The following is a 27,647-nucleotide window of genomic DNA, read 5'->3' on the forward strand; positions in this document are numbered from 1 at the left end:
CAGGTTTATACCTTGAGGTAGATGACTCACATTGACACTATTGCTCAAGGCAAAGTACAGGACAACAACAGAGGACTAGATGAGGATAAGTGAGTATTTCAAGAGGGAAAATATGCAAATAAGTTTTGCAGAATGGGATAAGGAAAACCACACCTCTTTTACCTACCTTATAAGGCAGCTCCCTTGACATCAAGCTTTTATCTTAAATCCCACATCATGTCATTAGGCTTCCTGAAAGTATTGCTTGACATCAAGGGAGCGGACTTATGAAGTAGCTAAAAGCTAAAAGCATGGTTTTCCTTTTCCTATCCTGGAATACTTATTTGAATATTTTCAGAGAATTCCATAGTGGAGCGTTAATGGATATAAGTCTCCACACACCTACAAGGTGGCCTTAATTTTCAAAGTCTTGGTAAAGGGACCTCTTACTTCCTAAACCTAGTCAAAAGCCTCTCTGTTCTTTCTGGAAAAGATATACTGGTTTGGTTTTAATACCGCATCATGTCATTAGACTTCCTGGATGTCATGCTTGATGTCAAGGGAGCTGCCTCACAAGGTAGCTAAACGAGGCATCTCATCCTGGAAACCTTATGTGGATACTTTCCCAGAATCCCATAGTTGAGCATCAATACCTATAAATCTCCACACTCCTACAAGGCGGCCGTAATTGGCTAATTCCCCGAAAGGCTGCATTTATACATCGCGCTGGATAGGAGGAGGGTGACCTCACCACTCCCCATAGAGATGCCAGCACAAGGCTGTGCACATGGGGAAAGATAGGATATGTCCTATCTTTTCCCCGTGTGCAGGGCAGTACTGTGCCACACATATATGGGACTGTATCACTCTGTGTGCCCATTAACTATGGGAGACTTATGTACGGCCTCAAGCTTGTCACACTCACGTTCGAGTAAATACAGCATAAGGAGAACACTTCCTTAACCTATACCAAGAAGGAACAGTAGAGCACAGAATTAGAAAATTCACAGTTGTAGACAAGCCATTTATTAAGCCACATGAGGGCAGGGAGATCTAAAGAAAAATAGACAATGGGGCTTATTTACTAAGGGTCCCGCAGCCGAAACGTTTCGGCGATCGTGCTGAGGATTGAGTCGCACGCGATCAGATTTAGATGCATCGGCCCCAGCTTTCACATGACAGACATCGTGGGCGGACCGTCAAACGATCCGACGGATTAAGACTAAGCGCGGGATTTAACATTTAAATTTGTGTCACAAGCCAAGCACTTACATGCACCGGGAAGAAGGTGGTGAACTCCGGCGGACCTGAGTGGGGAAGCGATACATGCAGGATATCAGGCACAGGATCTTCTTGAATTGCAGCAGGATCGGGGATCGTGCAGGACCAGGTAAGTTAATTTGCCCCAATAAGTTAGTTCAGGTATGGTAAATGGACAAGCTGTTGCTTTGCTGGCCACTGTTTTAGTGCTGAAACATACCAGTGCAAAACACCATTGGTCAGGCAAAGAGTGGTTAAATACAAGGCAGGGTCAGGCATGTGCAGGTCTTACAAATGTGTGACTCAAATTGTTGGTCAGAGTAAGCACCACAAATTTATGTCAGGATCAGTGGATCCTCTCAACCACCACGGGAGGTGGTACTAGCCGACACTTGGGACCGGAGTGGCACCTGGTCTTCACCAGAGCCCGCCACAAAGCAGGATGTTAAGAGAGTCTGGCTCTGTCCACCTCCATAGGCTCTTCTGCAGATGGTACAACTGGAGGCTGGAGCGGCCTTTGGAAAGCAGGAGACAGGCGAGGAAGACGTTGTTGGCGGACCTGGGGTTGTTCGAGGTGTAACTCATCATCACGCTCCCTAAACCGCACGTCAATCTGGGTTGCTAAGGTGATGAGACCACTCAGGGTAGACGGCAGATCCCGAGCGGCCAGAATGTCCTTAACAGACAGGGCCACATCGTTCCAGGAGAGTTCCGAGGCCAGGGTATGGAACTGAACAGCATATTCTCCCACGGAAGAGTTCCCCTGGCGCAGATTCAACAGTGCAGTCTCAGCAGAAGAGGCCCATGCAGGTCCTTTAAAGACGGACTGGAATTCCGCCTGAAATGCTGTGAGAGTAGCCACGACCGGGTTGTCTCTGTCCCAAAGAGGAGTAAACCAGGCCAGGGCTTTCCCAGAGAGGAGGCTGACAATGAATGTCACTTTGGATCGCTCCATGACAAATTGAGTAGGCATGAAATCTAGGTGCAGGGAGTACTGGGTTATAAAGCCCCTGCACAACTTGTGATCTCCATCATACTAGCCGGGCACAGAGACGTAGCCTGGGTTCAGCGGCAAGAATACAAGCCGGGGTAGCAGGAGTCGCAGGAGCAGCCTCAGGAACCTGTTGCTGATGCTGGGTAGCTAACATCTGTTGCATGACCATCTTGACCATGATGGTGGCAAGATCGGGCAGACCGCAAAGAGGAACCTCGGCGGGATCCATGGCTGGATCTTACTGTCAGGATCAGTGGATCCTCTGGACCAGAGCGGGAGGTGGTACTAGCCAACACCTGGGACCAGAGTCTAAGTGGCACCTGGTCTTCACCAGAGCCTGCCACAAAGCGGGATGGACTTGCTGTGGCAGGGTTCCACCAGGTCGTTCCACAGGTGCGACTAGCCCGTGGTGGCAGCCGAGGTCGAGGTACCTTAGCGGATGACAGTCTCGTGGTCAGGCACAGGGTCAGCGCAGGCGGCAGAGATGCAATGTCAAGTCCAATACGGTGTTAGCAACGGGAGGTCCAGGCAGATGGGAACGGGAACACAGGCATGCAGGAACACAGGAACGCAGGACATGGGAACTCAATAGCAGGAACACATGGGAGCAAGAACACAGGATACACGAGAACACACTGGAATGCAGGAAACACAGGAACGCAGTAATATCGCTGGGGAGCTTTATCTACGGCATAGGCACAAAGATCCGGCAGGGTTTGCAGGAAGAGGCAGGGTTAAATAGATTACCTGAAAATGGCCAGCACCAATAAGTGGCATTCTGGCCCTTTAAATCTCCTGAAGCTGGCGCACACGCGCCCTAGTAGTCGGGAACGCGCGCGCGCGGCCGAAAAGGACAAAGCAGGAGCCGGGACCCGTGAGTTGGCGGGGAGAGCAGGGCACAGGTGAGCCCACAACCCGCGATGTAGGTCACGGGCCACCCGTGACAATTTATAGTTAAAGCAAAGTGTGATCACACAGGAGGTGAGCACGTCAACTACAAGTGCTGTAAAAGAAAGGAGTAAAAAATAAACAAAATACAAAATAGTCAGCAAGACTGAAAAACCTTAAGAAGATCTACATTAGTAGGTTAGGTATGTCTAGTAACCCACCGCCACAGTAACGCCCACGATCAGTGCTCCCGGTTGTTAACTCTTTAAATTTTCCCGGCAAACCTAAATAGACACTAAATGAACATGTGTTTCTTCTAAGCCTACGCAATGCATATATTTTTATATTAATGAGGGTTTCTTCATCTTGACTTGATTCTAGACAATAAATAAATAAATAACATTTATTTATAAAAATATGTTTTGAGAAAATTATTGCTGGAATTTTATTTACCATTCCAAAGCTTTGATTGGAATATGGTTGTGCCTTCTGCTAGTTGGAAGCATTAGACAGGCTGCTCATTCATTAAAAGTCTTCTGTGGAAATTGGCCTAAGGCTTACTGGTCTACCACAAAGTCATGCTGAATATGACACAATGGTGCTTCAGTGAAAATACAGGATACATGTAAATGATACATTTAAGAAACTGACCATCTATTTAATAATTCTATTAGATACCTTTGCTAAAAAAAAATTATTTGGATCAGCAAGGGGTTACTTAAAGAGCTTTTGCCAAGTTGGACTGTTATCTCGAAAAACAGGATATGGGATAAAAATCTGGGGTCTCATTGGTGAAACCCAAAAGAATCACACGAACTCAGAAGAACAAAGGGATCAATCAATTGAATGTAGTGGCAGGTCACACATTCTGTTGCTCTATTCAATACTGTGGTAGCGTCAGAAATAGAGCACAGCACTGGGCTATCTCTGGCACACTGAGACAGTAAATGGGAGCACAGGAGATAGTTGTGCTTGCCAATCTTAGACGCTCCGAATGCTCAACCAGCTGCTCCACCAATTATCATACCTGCCAACCATCCCAGATTCAGTGGGACAGTCCCATTTTGTCCCGGAGATTGTCCTGGGCTGCTCCTCTCTCCCCCACATAGTCCTACCTCCTCCTGGTCACGTACAGCCAAAGCTATTGGGCCAGGAGAAAGCTGGATCAGCTCTCTGCTACCTCTGGCCACAGTAAGGAGGCAATATTACACAATGCTTGTGTCCCTCTTTGTACCTCTTTCTCTTGCCCAAAAGTTGGGAGGTATGAATTAGTGATAACAGGAACCCCCTTGTTGCGTTTGGCAGGAGTCCATTCTCATGATAAATGGAGGTTGTAGAAGTTAGACCACAGATCAGATTATTAGAACCCTATTCTTTGGCAGAAGAGGAGAGCAACAGAACATTGAAAAGCGACAATTTTTCCAATTATTGATGATATGTTTTTTTCTGGCTTCATTAGGAAACTCCTAGAGAAATTATACACCATGCCTACCCTACAGCTGATGTTCCAGATCATGTCCATTATACAATTGGAGCTGTGATCCTTGCAGTGGGAATAACTGGGACACTCGGTAACTTCTTGGTAATCTATGCTTTCTGCAGGTATTTCTATACTATTTCAATATATGCTGAATTAAATGAATGGAAATAAATTAATAAAATGCTGAAAGTGTACAGGTAAAAAATTAGCATATGATACCCTGTAGATTGACACTAGGGCCGCAGGGTAGATGCACATGGTCAGGAAAAAAAATCTGTAGCAGATTACAGTAGCTTTGAAATAGACAGGGAAGACAATTTCCACATATCTGCCATGGATTTCTCCTCTCTGTTTGGTGGGGGTCCTGCAGTCAGCTTTTCGAAGAGACCAGTTGAATGCTGCTGAATTAATTACATCAAATTTAGGCTAGAAGCACATAACTTTTGTCAGTCCATGAGTCACTGACCACATCCTGGCTGGATTTCACAAATGGACCACAGTGTTGAGGGATTCCTTGCATCATAGATCACTATGATACCCTTGGGTGGATTTAACAATGTGCCTCAGGTTCCACCAGTCTCTAGCTAGAAATCACTTGCCTTTTGCTGTACTAGATTTATCACTGTGATGATGAATTCTGGTGTAATATAAGACTGTCAGCTGCTTTAGACCTAGTTTTAGTTGGTTTAAACTGTGTGCCAGAATTTTTGGGATCCTCTTTTTCCCGAGCTATCAACCCTGAGGCAGCGATCCATACATTATTCATCTTTGTTAAAAAGAAAGCTATTGTGAATTGTGAGGCTAGGTCATCTGGTTCCTTTAGAATAAAAAGTCAACCTGTATAAATTGTCCTGGTTTCAGTTATTTTTATAAACCCAATGAAGGCTTAAGTCCTGTTCATCTGATACTGGAAGTCGTTCTGCCTGTGGATCTGTCTTGGATCTACACTTTTTTTTTTTCTTGTTGCCCATCCCCTTTTACAGGAGGCCAAACCCACTTTTCAACGGCCAATCCCCACTAAGTTGGACAAAGTGGAAAAGTGCCAAAAAAAAAAGTTCAAAAAGGTGGCAGAAGGAATTTTTGACAATTTTTTGGGCATACTGTAAATCTGCCATAATTCTGGCACAAGTTCGTTAATAAATTCTCCCCTGCAAGTCCCTTCTTACCCATAAAACAACAGTGCTGAACTTGATTACAGTTTGTCGCTGCTGTTCCTTTGGGAGGAAGGGTCACTTTGTATCATATATCACTATCATGGTTGGAGTCCCATCCTTGCCAATGTGTTTGTGAAATCTGGACAGTTAACAGTCAATGATTAATGTGTCAAGTGCTTCTAGCCTTAGACTACATTCACACGAGCGTGTGACCGCCCGGCTGTAGCTGGACAGGCACACATCCGGCACGCTGGAGAGGAGCTGTCCCCTCCCTCCCTTCTCCATAGAGATGCACAGCAGATGGCTTTGCACACGTGGAAAGATAGAACATGTTCCATCTTTTCCCCGTGTACGGAGCGGTATGGTGTCGCCCGTCTACTGTATCATTCCGTGCATCCCATTACTGTCTACGGGAGACGTATGTGCGGCCACAAGCTTGCGACCGTACATACATCCCCCAAACGTTCATGTGAATGGGGCCTTACTTAAACAGGTACAAAGGAACAGTGGCACAGTTAACTGTAACAGCCATCCAGGATTCGGCTATATATAATAAAAAATAACCTCTGACAATGCATGCATTCTGATATATTCCCCCATAGCAACACCATGAGCTTTACTGCTTACCCTGGAGACAGGGACTCCCTGCATCATAGCTCTCTTCCATCCACTGCACTGTGTATGCCATCTGACCAACACACAGGTTTACTTCCACAGCACCCTTGTGTGCAGGGGGGCTAAAAGTGAACACAAATATAGATTAAACTGCAACATACGGCAACAATTCCAAAGTCTGAGGAATAAGAAGTGGTCAGATACTAAAGCTACAGATTATTTCAGCACTAGATGTTATGTATGGTACTTTGAATCCAAGTCCAAAGATTAAAGTTGGACTAATTTGGAATCTTCATATTGGGAAGTAGTAATCTTCTGAAGCTCGCCATACGTTCAGCCCAAATCCTGCAAATGAATGAATGAGGCCAGCATTAATTTCCTCCTACGATAGAAGAAAGCCTGCTGTAAGGCAATACTCAGGCGGGATAATTAAAAACTGCTGAGTTGAGAAAACTAATGTGGAATAAATTTTGTAGCTGTTGCAGGATGTGACAACGTAGTCAGGTAATAATATACTGCATTATGTTCATCTACAGGAGTCGGAGCCTGCGATCACCAGCAAATATGTTCATCATCAATCTTGCCATCAGTGATTTCTGCATGTCCATCACTCAGGCACCGGTGTTTTTTGCTACAAGTTTACATAAAAGATGGATCTTTGGCGAAAAAGGTAATGGCGAAATGGTTTCTGAGCTTGTTTAAAAGAACAGTTTTATCCTAAATTAAAGTTGGCCATATCCAAACCTATCAACGATACTGTTGGACTTCTTTTATTATCGATATGACATATAAGGAAAGAAATTGTATGACTCCAAAACCAGGACCATATCTCTTGACAGGTTGTGTGTGGCAGCTCTATTGAAGTGAACAGGGTTGGGTTACAATGCTAACACACAACCAGGTATGTAATATTGTGAAACCATTAAATACCCCCAAAGGAGTATTTCACTCTAAAACATTGGATCAATGTATGGTCTACATAAATATATAGAATTCTTCATATTGATTTCACTTAAAAAGGTTGTGTGGGAACATAAAAATATGATCTCAGCTGCCAGACAGCCTGTTATTTGATCTCAAAAAAACTTTTTAAGGTTTTGCCCACATAAATGCATTAGAAAATAATCTGTTACAGATTTGCACTATATATTAAGCATAATTTTGCAGATTTGCAACTGTGTCCACAACGGTTTTAAGGCAGAATGCTTAAAATAAGCCTTTTAATAGCTCAAAAGTCTACTGTGTCAATCTTTATTCTGAGTTCCCTCAGGGCTGGTGGGAGCCTAGCTGCTATATTGGGGCATATTTACTCACCTGGTCCAGTCGCGATCCCTGATTCGGACGGTCCGACGAGGATGAAGTCCGACGCGATTCATGAAGATCGTGCACCCGAGTTCCTGCATCCGTTGTTTCCCCGCTAAGGTCCGCCGGAATTCACCTTCTCCTTTCCGATGATGTAAGTGTGTTGCCTTGCAACACAATTCTAAAATGTTAAATCTTGCACGTAGTCAAAATCCGTCGGGTTGTCCGATGGCACGAAAAAACGAAATCGTCGGGAAATGTTTTGCGTGTTCAGTGCTGGTGGGAGCCTAGCTGCTATATTGAGGCAAATTTACTTACCTGGTCCAGCCGCAATCCCTAATTTACTTACCTGGTCCAGTCGTGGTCCGATGAGGATGAAGTCCAGTGTGATTCATGAAGAATGTGCGCCTGAGTTCCTGCATCCGTTGTTTCCCCGGCGAGGTCCGCCGGAGTTCACCTTCTTCTTCCCGCTGCATGTAAGTGTTTGTCTTACTACACAATTCTAAATATTAAATCTTGCACGTTGTCTGAATCCGTCGGGTTGTCCGACAGCACGCCCCCCCCCCCCAGATTTCTGTTGCAAGCCGTCGCTGATGCTCAAAAATCTGATCGCGTGCCACACAATCCCTGTCACGAAGCAGCACAAAACAGAAATCGTCGGGAAACCAGATGAAAATGTGCTCCGCGGGGCCCATAGTAAATGAGCCCCATTATCTCCAATATACTTCACACAGATAGTAGAGAAATTTGGGGTAAATAAGTGTACAGAAATATATCTTTTATTTCTAGGATTTTTAACAGATCTTCCAATATTTGCCTGTTCTACGGAGTCTTGAAAAGAGGCTGCAGCCTCTTAGTAAATGTGTAAGGGATTTCCGTGGCTCTGCCCTGCTTTACACCAGGTTTGACTTGTTTAGACCAAATCAAAATTGCTCCAGAAAACAGGTGAAGTGTGTGCCATTCTATGGCAATATTGATTGCTGCTGGTGCTCCTATGTTGTAGAATTATGCTATGCAACAAGTGACTGGTGTTTTTTCAGCTATAGACTTACAATTCTTTAGGCATCTGTTTTGTTAGACCTCCTCTGAATGATTTAAGTCTGTCCTTACCATTTATGACAGTGAATAACACTTGCTATTTCTGTTTTGTAGAACAGCTCTAGTATTTTGGAGAATATGTTAAACGATTTGAGCCTTTTGAGGAGGTAGCATCTGGGGAATTGGGTGTGGTATTGGGAGTATATTTGCCGCATGTCTGTATATTGTATGGGATTTTATGTATGTGTGTATAATGTGTATATGGTCTATATGTGTGTGCATTTGCGATGTGTATATGTGATGTGCATATGGTGGATGTATCTGTGGTGTGTATATGTATGTACACACCACATATGTATGTTTACTCTGGATGTGTGTATATGGTGTGTATATGCTGTATGTGAATGCATGTATATGAGTTTATAAATGTGTGTGATTGTCACGCACATGTGTGAGCATACAAATAAGTATATTTTTTTAACAGGGAAGAGGGGAACCATTCAGAAGTCTGCAATTGGGCCCTGTCTCTACTAGTTGTGCTCTGACTCCTGCCCTTCCAGCCTGGCTTTGTGTGCTAGACCTTTTTGCGATAATTTAGGTGAGATAATTTAGGAAATGCTGCATAAAACTTGTCCACGGTGAACGTTGAAGGGAGATAGTCTTAAGCTCCAAAACATTTTTTATGCGCATGCGCCATGAAAAGTTGGAAATAAAGAAGAAACAGATAAAAATTTTACATTTGTGCCCCAATGTAGTCAAAAATTCCCCCCTGCTCTGGTCTAAGATACATTATAATGTTTTTTGTATTCATATGAACTATTATTTATGCAAAGTTTGTTGAAAAATGAATGATCACTGAAGTATTGGATACACATAATAAAGAATATGACTATTGCCATCTTTCAGCTTGTGATTTCCCCTTTCCTCTTTCCATAGGTTGTGAATTGTATGCATTCTGCGGTGCGCTTTTTGGAATTACGTCCATGATTACATTGATGGTGATTGCTGTGGATAGGTATTTCGTAATCACTCGACCACTTGCCTCCATTGGAGTGATGTCAAAGAAAAGAGCAGTGTTAATCCTTTTAGGTGTCTGGCTGTATGCTTTGGCATGGAGTCTCCCCCCCTTCTTTGGCTGGAGTAAGTTTGGATGACTGGTTTGACAGATAATTTTAACTTTGCACTATGATGGGCCTCTCAGAATCAGACAGGATTTGCATGACAGGTTAGAGAAGCAGATTATGCGCCTGTTATTCATTTTCTGATATTTTATCAAGGATTAGGCTTCTATTGAATATGGTCGTAACATTCTATTTTGAGATTCTCCTGTACAGAATAATTACAAAAGTGGATTCAATAAACGCCACCGCAATATATGTAACAATATATGAGAATCTACTGACATCAATGTGATTGATTTCAGAAATAGATTCATATAGTAATCCAAAAAAAGATCAGATATGAAGCCTCTAGGAATGTTCTAGTTAGTAAGGTTACATATGAGTAATATATTTATGAGAAGTAATGGTTTTATTGTGTTTATTTGAGATATAAAAAAACAAACAAATAAAAAACACATAGGGGCACACTTACTTTTCCAATCCCGTCGCGATTCTAGAGGTGCGTTGTCCGATGCGGATGAAGTCGGGAGCGATTCATTAAGATTGTGTGCCCGATATCCTGCATGTATCGCTTCCCCGATGAGGTCCGCCGCAGTTCACCTTCTTCCCGGTGTATGTGAGTGCATGTCTTGCAACACAAATTGAATTTTAAATCCCGCGCTTAGTCCGAATCAGTCAGGTTGTACAACGGCCACGACTTCCGATTTGTGTCGCATGAAAGTCGGCCCGACTGCGTCAATATTCGATCACGTGCGCCAAAAACCCCTGTAAAATGCGGCGCAAAACAGTGTGTGGACACTTAGTAAATGTGCCCCATATTGTTTAGTGCAAGAACTGCACCTATTTCAGAGCTAGTACAACTGATTTCAGGTGCACAAGAACTAAATTCTGCCCATTGATTTCTTTTTACTTCATTGACGTGACTGACTTTGTGAAGTTATTTGTGTTATAATTACATAATTATTTGCACGTTACATAACGTTATATAACGTTGCTTAAGAGCAAAAGATTTTGACCCACAGAATTGACACAGGGATTTTTTAGCATTCAATAGTAATAATAATAGTAATTAATCCCCTATTTCTTGGAAATATGCAAATACATTTTTTTAGAAGGAAAACCATGCTTTTTTTCGTACCTTGTAAGGCAGCAATCTTACCATAAAGTATGACATTCAGGAAGCCTAACGACTGCTAAACCAGTATATCTATTCCCGAAGGAACAGATTCATCACTGTTTCAATGTGGTTGTGTTTCTTCAGTACAGTGTAGGGAACTGGTTTGGCAGAGTGAAAGGCTTTTGATTAAGGTATTAGGCTTCCTGAAAATCATACTTTTCCTTGTTTTCCTTGTTCCATCTAGGAAATACTATTTGCATATTTCCCAGAATCCCCTAGTGGAGCATCAATGGCTATAAGACTCCACACTCCACAAGACTCCACGCCTGCATGGTGTTCTTAATTGGCAAGCTATTCATAATGAGAACTCTAAATCCCTGACTCCCATTTCTTGGGATCTTTAATTAACGGCGGCGCGTCAGAAGAAGATTTCGGGACACCGTGTCTTGCTGGTGCCGGTGTCGGGCTGGTGCCAGTGCGGATGCTACAGCCCAGACCGGGCACTAACACCCGGGATTGGAAAAACTCTGACCCCAGGTGTTTAACCCCTTACACGCCGCGGTCAAGCACGACCGCGGCGTGTAAGTGTGTCCACTGTCGATCGGACCCCCCGGTGTGCTTACCGGGGGATCCGATCCATTCTGCCTCAGCCCCGGGGTCCGGTGAGTGACCCGAGGCTGTCGGCTCTTCTTGCCGGGTTCTGCCTTCCTGGCAGGACCCGGCTTTAAGTATCTGAGCATGCTCAGCATGCTCAGTTACTTACACTTTACACTGCAATACATGTGTATTGCAGTGTAAGGGCTTGAACAAGTGATTGGATAAACGCTTGTTCAAGCCCAAATATGGTGATCAAAAAAAGTTATGTGCTCTAATATGATACGACTGAAAAGAACAGCTCTTTTTGCAAAAAATAAGCCCTCAACCGGAAAAATACAGAAGTTATGGCCCTGAAAAGTTGTCGATAGTAAAAACAATGCGATTTTCTAAAATATTGGTTTTGCTCAGTAAAATTGAGCAAAGATAAGAAAAACTATATAAATGAGGTATCACCGCCATCGTAATGAACCAGAGAATAAAGATATAATATTAGTTTTACATTATGATCATTATGATCACACTGATGTACGAAGCGCCGCTCTAGATAACTACAATGAATATCTATGTATATCAATTTTTTATGTTAAAATCATAAGAGAAGATAGAAATGACAGATTAATATTAATATGGTCTCTTTCTTTCCTTTTTAAAAGGTGCTTATGTCCCAGAAGGACTCTTGACCTCCTGTACATGGGACTATATGACCTTCACACCATCTGTTAGAGCATACACAATGCTCCTTTTCTGCTTTGTCTTCTTCATACCTCTTTTTGTCATTATATATTGCTACATATTTATCTTCAAGGCCATAAAGAATACCAACAGGTGATTTGTATTAAGCTGTTGAAATGTATATTGAGTGATAAACATATCATCCTATAGAAATTGGTTTTGTAACCGAAGACTACAAACATCAACACCAGCACTATGGCCAACCAAACACAGCAGCTTGTTCTATTGCAAGTTTAATGAATTAACTTTGCTCCTTGGAGATGGTTTTGGGCAAAAATAAAAAAATAGTAGACATAGAGGGCATTTGTCATGGCTTGTACAGGTTTACAAGCCATGAAAAAGTGGAGATTCCTGACGGATGGCCAGGAGTTGTGACTTCCCCCATGCCTTGCACCACTCAGGAACTACAGACTGATGGGTCCTGGAATACAGTTAGTGTATCTGGCATCAGGGCCAGCCCTTAGGGTGGCAAACTGGGCATTTGCCTCCTGCATGTGGACTTTTGTGGGCAGAGGATGTATTGATCTTTTAATACCTCTTGGTTGAATGTCCAGGTGAAGATGCTTATCGTCCATCTCCTGTCTATATATCTATTATCTATCTGTCTATTTATCTATCTACTATAATTTATCTGTTTTCTATCTATATATCTGTCTATCTGGCCATTTATCTATCAATTTTTTTTGTCTATTTATCTATATATCCTCTATCTACCCATTTATTTCCTACCTATTATCTATCCATCTATCAATGGATCTTCTATATCTCATATCCATCTTCTATTTATTTATGCACCTATAAATATATCATCTTTCTATAAATCTATATAATCTTTCATATTTATCTTCTATCATCAATCTACCTATCGTCTGTCCATCCCTACAAAATATTTCTACAGTCCCATGTCCTTGCTATACTACTTTTTGTTAAATGCAAAGTGTTATTACTGTGCAGGGATAAAGGAACCTCTTACTAAATGAGTCTGTTCATAATTAGTTTTATTTTGGGGCTCCACTTTTACTTTTGCCTAGGGTCCCACTTAGTTTAAAACTGACCCTTTCTGGCATGACATATGGGGAAGATGGAAGGGGCACAATGCGCCAGCTTTTGATAAGTTCCCTCCATAGAGATGCAACAGTTAAAGTGGTTTTTCCTTGAACAGGGGTTTTCTGTCTGCTCTATTACTCTGACGGAGTGACGAGGGGCCCCTTACGGAGGTACATGGGATCTCATCGGACCCCTCGTTATTGTGATCTGTGGGCGTCTCATCACTGAGACCCCCATCAGTTAGGCCCTATCGTGTGAATAGGGCCCAACTCGTGTTTAACTAGTTACTTGTTAACATGACTCCGTTGATAGATTTTGTCAGGTATTTAATGCTACCTTATCTATTACAGAGCTGTTCAAAAAATTGGCTCCGATGATAACAAGGAATCTCAGAAACAATATCAGAAAATGAAAAATGAGTGGAAAATGGCAAAGATTGCTCTAATTGTCATCCTCCTATATGTCATATCATGGTCTCCTTATTCAACTGTGGCTCTGGTGGCCTTTGCTGGGTAATACTATCCTTCATTAAATGTCATTCAGAATTTGGAGTAGTTACTGTTGTCTACACTCATGAGACCACGCCTTTCATACTTAAGTGTGCACCACATATCTGTTACAATACATTTTACTAAATAACGTCCAAATATTATTGGAACTTTATTATTTCAACTATATAAGTCAGCTACGTTTTACAAACTGATAAGACCCATATAATGTAAATAACAGCCTTAGAAAGACAAAAATATAATTGCTTCCTAGAAATGAAGCATAGCAAGGGCTAAGTTTACACAAGTTTTTGATACAGTTGTGAGTAATAAAATGAATAAAGAGTATTCCTTGTGTACAGTATCCTTAGATTGTTATATATAATAGAGTTGCCACTGGAATCTGTAAATCACTTTCTATATTGGTGCCAGGGGCTTCTTCTGGGTTCTGTACAGCAGACATACTGTACTGCAAAAATAAACTGTTGCCTTATGCGTTATGGTGCACCCTTACCAAGGGGTAACTGAGGATATCACCGTGGAAGGGATATGGCCTTCCAGGCAAAAAAAAAAAAACCTTACACTTGGTCACTAGGCCAGATGTTTCCCTCCCCCTTCTTCCTCTGCCCCACGAAAAGCAAATGCTAATTAATGTAGACATAATGGGGGAGATTTATTAGAAGGTAATCTGAGGTAAATCTGTTCTAGTTGCCATGGAAACCAATCAGAGCTCAGCTTTTATTTTATAAACAGCAGTAGGAAAAAGAAAGCTGAGCTCTGATTGGTTGCTGTGGGCAACTATAACAATTCTGGTCACAGACACTTCTGATAAATCTCCTCCAATGTCTTTGCCATCCCTTGTGCTGTATCTCAGGTCTTGGTAATGGCTGATTATGTAAAATCTATACTTCAAATCCATCTATGTCATAATTCATAGCTTTTAAGCACTACTAAAATTTATAACCGGGTCCTAAGCAACTTCAGGGGATCAGACACCAAGAGTTTCAGAGTCAGGAAGTCAACAAAATAAGAATTAGACAGTTGGATCAAAATTGATATAAATTTACCAAATGCATGTTGAAACTCTCTGACTAACATAATTGTGTTATTTCATCAATTTATGACAAAATATTGGCTAAATTTCAAATGTGGCCACACATGCACAAAAAAGATTTATAGTACATTCTCTGCACTTATGTGGTGTTTTATATGCTTTATAACAAATGGGGACTTACCTGTGAATTGGTTGTATCTTAACAGTTAAAAAGACCCTGTCACTAAACTAACAGCTCCCTCAGGTCAGGTATGAAATGTCCTTTCTAGAATGCCCTCTTTTTTGTGAAATTTCACACACATTTATCAAAAATCTCCCCCAAAATCTGTCAAATATGTCTCTTCCCATCCCAGGTTTACCCATGTGGGTAATTGGAGGGAGTCACTTCAGAAGCCCCTATCTTTGGTTCTTTAGTATACAGACACATGTTTTGTGACCTATAAAAGATAATCATCTCATTTTTCAGATCACATCAAGCTTATGGGGTCTGTAAGCTACAGAACTGGACATACAGATGTGTCTTTAGTTGCTCGTGTCTCTGGTTCCATAGCTAACAATGCCATGATCTGATCAGAAATATGACATGATTATCTTTAATAAGACACAAAAAGCATGTTTCTAGGTACTATAGAACCCAAGATAGGGCCTCTAAAGTGACATATCCCCTGCAACCACTAAACTATTTAATCTTACGTGCAAATGGGATATAAAGAAGATTATTTTCCAGACTTTGGGGGGGGGGGGTGGCTTTTTTTTTTTTTTAGAGGTAAACGGGTAAGATTTCACATAAAAGAGGAAATTCTATAAAGGACATGAGGGAACTAGCAGTAGTGGGGTACAACCTGGTGACAGGTTCTCTTTAAGGGATTGGGGTCATAAAATGTAAAAATGTATGCAAATTCATTCTGGTACAAGACATGATAGTATAAAGATGTAACAAAGTAATCTTTCACCGTCAACCACTGATCAGTATGGCACACTTTCTGTGTAGTCTAACTTTGGCTTCCAAGTATAATCTTGGCAAGATAAAAAAATTCATTAAAAATTTTTTTTTGTCAGATATTCCTGTCTGGAACATATTTCTTATCTGGGCTTATATAAACTGTAATTCATAATATATTACATTCAACTATTATATGAGGTTAAGATGTTGGAACACTACTATAAAACTACAACAACTATATTTGTTCACACATTTGTGATAATTGATTTATAACTTTATATATTCACATGTTTTTTTCCACAGATATGCAAATATGTTAACGCCATATATGAACTCAGTACCAGCTGTGATTGCAAAGGCATCTGCTATTCACAATCCTATAATCTATGCCATCACTCATCCTAAATATAGGTACGTCTCTTCAGAGAACATCACGTATAACAGATTTATTTAGAAATGCTTGTACAGTATATCCTATTTTATAACATTTAGACTATGCTTTTTATTTCCATGACAACATGTAGATTAGCCACATGTAATATGCATAAGTGGTGATCAGAAAATGCCTTTGAAAGTAGCCTCAAGTCAGATGGGTTTAGTGGCATACTGGGTAGAACATAACAATTGACTGTGATCACATGTGTATAAGTAAATTAAGACTGATGTTGAAATATAAAAGCAATGGTGCTTGATTTCTTAGGTAAGCAGTATAGACAGAGAATAAGTGCCTGAGCTTCCAACAAACTCTGTTCCTGCGCTAAACCACAGGCAACAATTGTGTGACCACCCTACCCTGGATTAGTGTACTGTACAGTAAAACAAGCAAAGAGACACAAGACTAACAAGCCAAGTTAGACAAACTGGGTAATAAAGCAAGAGGGCAGCGAGGTACAAAATCATTAGGCAGAAGAATAATCAAGGTTCAGGATAAAGTAATGCAAGGAAGGTGCAGAGGGAGTCAGTTCAAACAGTTTTGACGTAAGCATTTGCCACCTATTTCCCTTTGCTAGATTTTGTCATATCTCAGAAAATCTTTGCAATGTGATTTTTAGTGCTGGTCACCAATAATGAGTGATAAAGCCAAATGGCAACCTATGAAAATCCTACAAGAGAGTAATTCCTAAATTTTGATGCAACACTAAAAAAGTTAGCATTTATCTGGCATCTGCTTAATCTAAGACCCAATGATGGATTCACCTTTGCAGAGAAATTTTATCACATACTTTAATCTCTGATCTAGTCGGATATATACCATTGTTTCTGGTTTTCTATCAAATTGAAACCCATTTACGCCGCACAGCCTATAAGTAGCTGCTCACATCAAGGCATGGACATGTACAGTATACATACAGTTTCAGCATCAGGGTTGGTGTCTCTGGTTGTGAAATGTAAACATGAGATATAGATGTGTATGAGTCTATCTCATAAATATATTCAGCTCAGGTTAATTCCTTTCTGTTAGTTTTGGAGAATGTACTTTGTTTACACAGCCTGGCACAGCAGGTACCCCCTTATTGTCTGCCTGACGTTATGAAAATCTTTCTTGGCATTGGACCCAGGACAAAGACAATTGCTCATGTCTAATAGTGTAAGAGATGAAAACCAAAAACTATGCTCTTAAAATTTGGATCCATTTGTTACCTTCTTAGGACAAAAGATGGCTTCTTCTGATCTAAAAATAAGATTCTTAGTATGAGAAATAAATACACTGTACGCTGTATGCTGAGAAAGTTATACGCTGTATTAAAGTTATTAAGGCAATAATTGCAATGGGCTGAACACAGTTTTGACGTTTGCTGGGCATAAAAGGTATTTTACCCATAAATGCATCGCACTGCATAATGAAAAAGGGATGGTTAAATGCTTCAAGCTAATAAAATTACTGAAAAAATATATGTACAGTACAAAATTTTCTCATTATTATTATCTTTAATTTCATTTATTACATACAACTCTATGTAGCACTTAGGTTTTAATGCCACCAGAGATTGAGATTACCAATGATAACGACTACAGCTTCATGATTTCTCACCCCTTCCATGGTCATTGCCATTATTTATAGCTGCCTGGATGCTTCTTCATTACATGGTGTCGCAAAATGCTGAAACTATACACTATTTTTACATAAAACACTGATCCCAAATTGTCATGTTATGCACAATTTTGTGACGTAGAATAAAAAGTGAAAGCGAATGGGAGTGGCGATGAGGGCAATGTGCTGTATGATATTTCATGCAAAGTGGATGATGGCATGGACTGGGGTCTTTTTCCATCATTATCTACAGTACTAAGGGCAATAGCTCACAGTATTGTAGATAAGGATGGAAAAAGACACAAGTCCATCAAGTCCAACCTTTAAGTTAGGTAATAACTCCCTAGATAAACATCAAATATACAACGACCAATTTGCACCAATGATTATTGGGTCATTTATTGGAAACTACCATTCCTAGAAATGATTGTTGGCCTGTATAAAGGTGCTGGCGAGCAAAATACACATTCATTTGTGAGTGATGAACAATTTGTTGAATCCTGTTTGACAGTTGCAAAGGCTGCACATATATGCGGTCAATGAGGGTGCAATGATGAAGAACTAACCATCCTAAGAACGTTCCTACTCCCCATCAATGCTTTACTCCCCTGAAAAAGGGCTTTTATGCATCTTTCTAAAAAGGACAATATAAAAATCTACTAGATTTTTTACATTATACAACACTGATCATTACAAATTAGTAGTCCTAGGATCTGTCCTATTCAGCTTTTCACTTTTTATTTTCGTAAATTGTCTATTCCACTGTGTAGGAAGTGATTGGAAGGGTAACAACTTTAAAACTGATCAACAATTTTGTGTCCTAGGATGGCAATTGCAAAGTACATCCCTTGTCTGCGGTCAATACTAAGAGTATCCCGTAAAGACTCTAAATCCTACAGCAGTTATCCATCATCTAGGCGTTCCACTGTTACGAGCCATTGCAGTCATTCTTCTGATGTCAATGGGCATCCAAAACTGAAGGGACGTTTACCCTCTGTCTCAGACAGTGAATCAGTAAGAAATTTTAATTATACTACAATTAACACTGTATACTACAATAATTGCAGATTGTAGCCGAAAGCAGATGTAAATTTAACTGACCTAATATTCAGCGGTGGCCAATTCAATTCTCAGAGTCACACATGAGTCGATGTTTTCCACCCTTTCAACTTTTTGTAAAGGAAAAAATAATGAATTGTGAAAATGCAAAAACAAAAAAGAAAAACTTGAACTATTGGTAAATCTTGAGAACCTAAATCTTTAGTGTCTTTTATATAGCAGCATGACTGTGAAAAATTAATTTATAATTCATGTAGCTGCATTGGGAGAGTCTCCTTCAACAGCTGATCTCTGCATCTTAACCCCCCTCCCATCAGTTTCTAAACTTATATGCAACTTACCTTATGTGAGCCCAGTGATATTAATGGAGTCCCACATATAAAATTTTACTCACATGGCCCTGTCTCCTTGTTCCTGACAAGTCTCACTGCAAGGACATGCTTTTGTCTGGAACAATGAGAGAGCTTTGTTACATCATTGGGCATTTTATGTCATGTGACCAGGGTGATATCTTCTAAGGTCATTTTACCCAGTTACATTGTCTACCACATGTATATATCTGATCACATGAAATCACAGCAGCCTCCATACATGATGGAGAGGAGTAGAAATCTATGGAAGCTGATGTGATTTCATGTGATAAGATACAGGCAGTCCCCTACTTAAGGACACCCGACTTACAGATGACCCTTAGTTAAAGACGGACCCCTCTGCCCACTGTGACCTCTGGTGAAGCTCTCTGGAAGCTTTAGTATAGTCCCAGACTGCAATGATCAGCTGTAAGGTGTCTGTAGTGAATTTTAATTGATAATCCTTGGTCCAATTACAGCAAAAAATTTTGAAACTCCAATTGTCACTGGGGCAAAAAATTCTTTTGTCTGGATCTACAATTATAAAATATACAGTTTCGATTTACATACAAATTCAACTTAAGAACAAACCTATGGAACCTATCTTGTACGTAACCCGGGGACTGCCTGTACATACATGGGGTTGACGTTGCAAATGTAACTGAATAAAGGGACCTTAGTCACCCTCGTCACATAACATTAAGCACTGAATGCTGAAAAGTGGTATGGGACATAGGGAGGCCAATTAGGACACACCCCCTTTGATGCCAAGTGATATCAAATAAAATTGATTCATGGGTATGTAAAGGAAACAATTTTTAGTTAAAAAAAAGTTATGGGAACCTGTCAATAGCTGTATTTGTAAAAATGTGGTGACAGGTTCCTTTCAACAGCTGCTTTGGCTGTGCCTTCAAAGAGCAACCATTGCACATATTCAGAAATTATAGTCATATGAATTATCGAAGCAGTGACATGTGCTGTCACTGAAGTGCACCAATAACCGTAATTGATTGTCCCCCGGCCCCTATATTAGCCACGCACCCCCCATTAGTCAAATAACAGTTCTATGACACTGTTAAATGCTTTAGTATGTCTTTTCATAGTAACTGTGGTCACAGACCATCACTGCTAAAACTCTAAAAACAGGGTTGTCAAAGGGACTATGCTGTATGGTTAATATATCCCTGTTATTTCAGAATTCTTTCAATTCAAGTAAAAAAATCTCTGTTTAGTTTTAGTTTTTTGTGAGAATTTTTTAGCATTGCATACAATCAGAAAACCCATAGAATGACTCAGATGTGCCCACAGCCAACAACTGTAGATAAGTAACTAAAATGCATTAATTGCAGTACTGTATTTTATCAACTACAAGACAAACTTTTTAGCACAAAAAATCTTGCTAAAAAGTGCCTTCATAGTCCAAAGGTAAGAAGGATCCAGCACTGCCAGACGCTCATGACCGCTGCAATAGAGAGTGGGTGAGCTGCTGACATAACGCTTCACATGATCTCCTAGAGAAGAGACTACGCCCTTCTCTCCTGGGTGTCCTGACATAGACACTGCCTACAGGACCTTGGGTAATGTCAGAAGCATGTAACTGTAGAGAAACGTAGCACACATCCTGTGATGAATTTTAAATTATCATTTATTTCATATCATACATTTCATAATTACAGCTCCACCGGGTTTATGAAAATAAGGAACTTTTTTTAACAACAGATCATAAAGTTTCCTTGGTGACGTTTCGGTCTGAATCGACCTTTGTCAAGCAAGATCTGAAATGTGGACAGTAGCTGTGTTCCAGTTCGGGTGGAGAGAGAAGCACGATCTGAAATGTGGACAGTAGCTGTGTTCCAGTTTGGGTGGAGAGAGAAGTTTCTCTCTCCACCCGAACTGGAACACAGCTACTGTCCACATTTCAGATCGTGCTTGACAAAGGTCGATTCAGACCTTAACGTCGCCAAGGAAACTTTATGATCTGTTGTTAAAAAAAGTACCTTATTTTCATAAACCCGGTGGAGCTGTAATTATGAAATATATGATATGAAATAAATGATAATTTAAAATTCATCACAGGATGTGTGCTACGTTTCTCTCGACTGTCCATTTGGGCTAAGTGCCCGACGTAAGCACCATCCATATCCCACTAGGAGTGCGGTACCCCTGTTTCCTGAGAAGCATGTAACTGATCACATGCTTCTTATATTACTCAAGGTCCTCATACTGCTGAAGATGGGGCAGAGAATTTAGAAGTTAAGGACTGAGAAAGGCGAAGAAGAAGAAGAAGAGTGTATATGTTTCTGTGTATAGCAGTGCCTAGTCAGTGTGTGTGTTTGTGTGTGCAAACCAAAGCCAGTGTATGTAGCAGTATGTAGCAGTGGGTTCCTATGTATGTGTGTATAGCAGTGCTGAGAGTGTTCCTATTTCTGTTTGTGTGCATATAGCTGGGCTGTGTGCATGAATGGATGTAGCAGTGCTGTGTGTGCAGATATATGGATATAGCAGAGCTGCATGTATAAATGTATGGATGTAGCAGAGCTATGCATGCTTTTATGTGACCAACAGAGATATTTTAATTGGTGTAAAATATATTTTTCCTTTTTTGGAAGACTAAATCTGGGGTGTGTCTTATAGTAAGAAGCACCTTATAGTCTGAAAAATACAGTATTTCTCAATATATTATTGAGAAAGTTGCTAATAAATTCTGTCCATTCATGATCCATGTAAGCTTGTGTTCTTTACGCATCAGCCACATTATGAAATAATGTTTAGTATGTACTTATTACAGGGTTGGACAGATACTGAAGCCGATAGTAGCGTAACCTCCAGACCAGTTAGTAGACAAGTTTCCTATGAGTTGAGCAAAGACACCACCGACAGCAATGACATGAAATCTAAGGCAAAGCTAAAAAGTCATGATTCTGGAATTTTTGAAAAGGTGAGAACACATTATAGAATTCTGTGTGTATGTATCAATTTGTCTTTCGTTCACATCAAATCCATATTACTTGAAAATGGCTTGAAATATCACATAGCTTTTCTTGCTTAGTGAATATAGGGATCAGAATTTGGCTCTGTGAATAGTTTGGCTCTTAAGAATTACAGCAACATAATTAGCATCATTTTAAAAGTTGATTTTAGAAGGAAGGCCATGGATAACAAATATAAGATGATTATCACAGTCACGGTGCCTGGATCTATAAGTAAGTGCCCCTGGTTTATCAAGATGGATTTTTATCTCCTTTAACCCCTTCCCACCGATGCCCTTTTTCATTTCTGCTTTGCCATTTTATGTTACCCTTCAAAAAAAAATAAAAAGTTAGGTTTTTAAAGAACAGCCAGCCAGCCCCTTCCTTTGACCCTATGCCGGATCTTTGTGCTCTACGGCTCTGAGAAAGCGTTCCCATTATGCCTGGGTGATTCCCTTTGTGACCTCTTGCTACATTTCTGACTCTGATCCTTTGCCGCCTGTCCTGACCTTCCGCTATGTCCCTGTCTCTGATTCCGTGCTTCCTGTCCTGACCTCCTGCCTATCCACGACCAAGTTTCTGCTCTGTGATTCTGTACTTAGCCTTCGCCACCACCACGAGCAAAGTCGCGCCTGTAGAGTGACCTGGTGGTATCTCGCCGCAGCAAATTTAATTCACTTTGCGGCGGGCTCTGGTGAAAATCGGGTGCCACTTAGACTACGCTCCCAGGTGTTGGTTACGCCATCGCTCACGGTGGTACAGTGAGTATGCTACCCCTGGTTCCAGACAGTATTTAATTTTTAATGCTGTGTATTAGGAATCAGGAAAATAATTCCAAAAGCAGTGAGCTTGACAAAAAAACGTTTTTGCACTATTTTCTTGTGGGCTCTGTTTTTCCGGATGACAGTTCCCCCTTAATTCTTTGGGTTGGTGTGATTACGGAGATACCAAAGTTATATAGTGTTTAATACATTTTTAAAAATTAAAACTTTCTGTATAAAAAAAATATTTCTTAATTTTGCAAGGACTTGATAACATTTACAATGATAACATTTTTGGGACTGTAGGACTTGTTTAAATTTTTATGCCAAAAAGTGGCATTTCAGACATTTGGGTGCTATTTTCCATATGGGGTGATAGATCAGGACTTTTAGGATGTGGCGATAATCAACCTAACAAACATTTATTTATTTATTATTTTTAGACCCCCTAGGCCAGTGGTGGCGAACCTATGGCACGGGTGCCAGAGGGGGCACTCGGAGCCCTCTCTGTGGGCACCCAGGCCATTACCAGAGAGGACTCCAGGTTTCTTCCTGAAGTCCCAGACAACCCAGAACTTGCTGTGCACAGAGCTATTTTAAAGTGACAGAGCTACCTGGGACTATTTCCTGCTTTATTGGTGTCCTCAGGGTGCTTTTATCAATGAAAGTTGCGACAGAGCAGGGAGTATAAATTTCTCTGGTGGCACTTTGCGATAATTAAGTGGGTTTTGGTTGAAGTTTGGGCACTCTGTCTCTAAAAGGTTCGCCATCACTGCCCTAGGCTGAGCATCACAGGTGTTATTGCAGGGTGTTTGTTACAATATGCAGCATATTCCCGATCTGTATGGAGAGGGCTATTACGTTGGTTTGATAGTTTAGCCTATTCCATTCCTACAAATGGGTGGATTCCCAAACAGTTATAATCCAGGATTTTAAAGATTAGTGTATGGAAGGTATGAGATTATGAGCTTTTGCCGTGATACTGGTGACAAAAAATTGTGTTTTTGTGACATGAATTAATTTGTTTTACAAATAAATTTAATCTATTTTAATGCAGCCATCTACCTGAATTGTATCACCATACACAGTATACTTGATACTCTTAGATCATTTAAAGAGTTTCAGTACATGCCATCAAGACTTTCTTTATGTTATTATTTTAAAGAACTCCATGGACGCAGATGACATTTCATTAGTAGAAATTGGACCATCAGATCGAAGTTCTCCTCTTGCTGTAAGTATCATGGACAACCAAAAAAAAAGGAATCAGGAATTTAGTAAGACTGTTTTTCGTTCTAGTTTAAACAGAAGTGCACTACAGTACTATTGAGAACACTTACCATTGTGGTTGCCTATTTTTGTCAATCATACTTAACCCATTAAAGTATAGTATAAGACCCTAATTGGCTCATCTATATTATACTTACTCTGTTAAATTTTGTCATTTACCTGCAGGAGCCCCATGTCTAGTGACTCCTCTGGAGGTCTTATTCTCATGGGTGGAGTGGCAGGTTGAGCACGCTTCCTGGTGCTCCATGGCATCTCAGAAATTGCAGAGCACTTTGCTTGGTTTTGCAATCTCCTGTTCTCCCATAAACTGACTATGTGAGTGCCTGGGATAACTGAGCACTATTCTCTGCAGTTGCCGAAACCCCCATGATATTGAATGGAGTACTTGCTAGGCATGGCCAACATGCCATTCCAGCCACAATGGTGAACATGACCGCCCCTTATTCTCAAGATTACTGGGGTCTTTTCTCATGTTTGGTTGATGTCCTAGTAATAGGACCCTTACGAATGAGCTTGTTTTAGCTATTGTGTGAATAGAGGACAATCAGAAGGTGCTGGTAGCGTCATTGTCACAGTTTATTTGGTGTATAAATTGTTGTATAAGTTTTTTAAGATGAAAAATTTTTTAGCAATGAGAGCTGACAATTCAAAAACAAATATATGACTAGATAGATAATTAAAGATGAAAAGGCAGCACACAAAAGAGGAAAGTTGAAAAACTGTTTTTTTTAAATCCATAATTGACAAGATAAATCAATAGATAAGATAGAGGCCACTTTTATAATAAAGATATTGAAGTATTATAGAGAATACCTGAGACGCTGATTAGTGCTTACAAGTAGCAGCAGACTAGTCAGAAATGTGTCATTGTATAAATTCATATGGTAACTGTGAGCATTTCTTATGGCCACCAGTGGGGGCTATACCCTTAGAGAGATTCATATAGACAAAGTTGACGTGCTATTTCAGCTAAATTATGTCAGTCCTACATTAGTATATTAAGACATACCTGCCAAACGTTGCTGCATAATAAGAAACAGCTGTCATGTGTGTATATATTCTAAGACTCAGCTATAACTTAACTAAACACACTGAAGCAATGTGTTTAAATGTTCTTTTTACTTTTTTAACCCTTAGACAGGAAAGTATTTAAATGGCTACAGCCAAAGGAAAGGCGATCCTATAACCCGTGTAGCAGCGTCAAGAATTCCCAGTATCATAGTGACTTACAGCAATCCACAGGGAGGCCAAGCAGCAGCAGCAGAACATAGTTCAATCCTGCCTTGCCATCGAACAAACAGCCAAGATCGGGAGAAAGATCTCAGAAGACTAAAGCAGAACTCGACGATGGTCATTACTGACACTATACCAGAAAATAACCTTGAAACGTCCGCAGATCAGTCACCACCAAGTAATGCTTTATGAAACCCCCATAAATGTAACACAACTGGTTTATATATCAGCGTCATTGCTATCATTGCCTCTGGTTACACTAAACAAACAATAGCTACGAAAATGTGGCTAGATATAATATAAAGCCAATATATAGTACTATACATTCAACATAACCATCAAATACTCAGTAGTAGAGATTGGATTAAGACATTGCTTGGGAAGGATAAAACATTGCTTTAGAAAAGATATAAGAAAGCCTCTAAGGCTCTACAAAACTATATGTAAATAGATGAAAAATATTTTCATAGGGTGGACGTATTGTGGAAGATATAATGAAAGATGTCTACCAAAAAGCGATCTAAACACACATAATGAAAGGTGTAAATGATAAATAATATCAAATTATGGGCTGCAATATTCTAAGTGATATCCAGGTATAATGTTAGAATGTTAGAACCAATTGTTTTCATAAATAGCTTTTTAATGTCCACCATAGAAAACATGCAGAGGTGGACGCACATGCTCAATCCTGCTTCTCTCTCTCTGCTCTCGCGAGTATGCAGAGTATGCAGAGAGTTTTGTGGCGGTTGTTATCATCATATAGATGATATATCTTCTCTGCCCGTTTTCTCATGCTCTGAGCACTAGTAAGTAGATGTACCCACCTGTGTAGAAAATGTCTCCAATTATACAATTTTTTTCTGTTCTATTTTTCAGTTTTTCGTATTTATTTAAAATTTTCTTGCCTGGGCCATTCGTACCAATAAATATTCCCCTTGGGGATCAATAAAGTTGTATCGTATCACAAATGCGTAGCAAACAGAATTGCAACATCTCCCTTAAAGTAGACAAGAAAATAGATTGCTGTATTAAAACTTGCACATTGTGCACCAGATAAATATCATTGGCACAACCGGCACCTATTAGTAACTCTGTCACTTCCCTCCGCTCCCCAAGAGTTACACTGAGCAAAAAAGGTTTCTAGCCGCCTGTGCAAATCAGTCAGTAAGAGATGACCATGTGACTTCCGCTTCATAACAAACCCCATTGTTAGTATTTTTTAATAAAACTGCAGAGATCCAGATTCAGGCTGGATTCACATGACCGGTGCCCGCCGTACCGTAGCACGGCGGGCACACGGCAGCGCGCGGGGAGAGGAGGAGGGGGAGAGTGCTGCTCACCCCCGGCCCTCTCCATAGGGATATATGGCGCACGGCGCCGTATGCCCTGATAAAATAGGATATGTCCTATTTTTTCACGGGGCATGGAGCAGTACGGTGCCGCACGTGTGCAGCACCGTACCGCTCCCGTAGGGCGCCGCGCCCATTGCCGTCTATGGGGGACGTATATCGGCCGTATATACGTCGGCTGTATATACATCCCCCTTGCGGTAGTGTGAATGCAGCCTCATATGGACATTAAATACCCTAAAGTTAACTCCACATATTGCTGATCTTCATGTGGGAAACAATATGGAAAATGTACCCAGGTTGTTGCCAAATACTGATGCATTTCAATGCAGATTTTTTAAGTCAATATTGACTTGTGGAAGCTAATAAATCCACAACAAAAGTCAATTCCTGCACTAAAAATATGTACTTTATACATTAGATTCTACACACAAGTATTAAAAGAAGTCTACAATTCGTTTTTATGCATTGTGAACCAAACATACCTTGAAAATGCTGTAGCTACATTGATGCAGCAGCATATCTTGTTTAATCCCTGTGCTGAGTGGTTTTGCTGAAAAAGCAATTATAAAATTCAGGACCTTGGGAAAGCTCGCATGCATACTGGTTGCCCTTCATAAACACATTACACAGAGCTTTCTGAACTGTCCAGACAGGACTAATCAACCTGAGCTGGATGATACACAGCAGCTGGTGAATGGTGCAGTGATTGATAACTTCTGCCTGTCAGGGACAACTTGGTGAATACAGCGTTCTCTGTAGCAGTGCATAATTAGTGTAAGAGAAGACGTG

General features: G+C 40.6%; 1 protein-coding gene across 1 annotated transcript in view; it reads left to right on the forward strand.

Annotated features, from left to right (window-relative positions):
- OPN4 (opsin 4) overlaps window positions 1-25,727 on the forward strand; it is a 33,029-nt gene extending 7,302 nt beyond the window's left edge. Inside the window, exons 2-11 of the mRNA XM_072129954.1 lie at window positions 4,581-4,723; window positions 6,907-7,040; window positions 9,647-9,850; window positions 12,199-12,370; window positions 13,675-13,836; window positions 16,113-16,220; window positions 18,666-18,855; window positions 22,039-22,188; window positions 24,146-24,214; window positions 25,408-25,727. Coding sequence (XP_071986055.1) covers window positions 4,581-4,723; window positions 6,907-7,040; window positions 9,647-9,850; window positions 12,199-12,370; window positions 13,675-13,836; window positions 16,113-16,220; window positions 18,666-18,855; window positions 22,039-22,188; window positions 24,146-24,214; window positions 25,408-25,695 — 1,620 coding nt within the window. The 3' untranslated portion in view covers window positions 25,696-25,727. The remainder of the gene's footprint in view (window positions 1-4,580; window positions 4,724-6,906; window positions 7,041-9,646; window positions 9,851-12,198; window positions 12,371-13,674; window positions 13,837-16,112; window positions 16,221-18,665; window positions 18,856-22,038; window positions 22,189-24,145; window positions 24,215-25,407) is intronic.
- Window positions 25,728-27,647: the final 1,920 nt, after the last annotated feature.

Source organism: Engystomops pustulosus, chromosome 11, assembly GCF_040894005.1.
Source record: "Engystomops pustulosus chromosome 11, aEngPut4.maternal, whole genome shotgun sequence".
NCBI classification, from domain to species: Eukaryota; Metazoa; Chordata; class Amphibia; order Anura; family Leptodactylidae; genus Engystomops; species Engystomops pustulosus.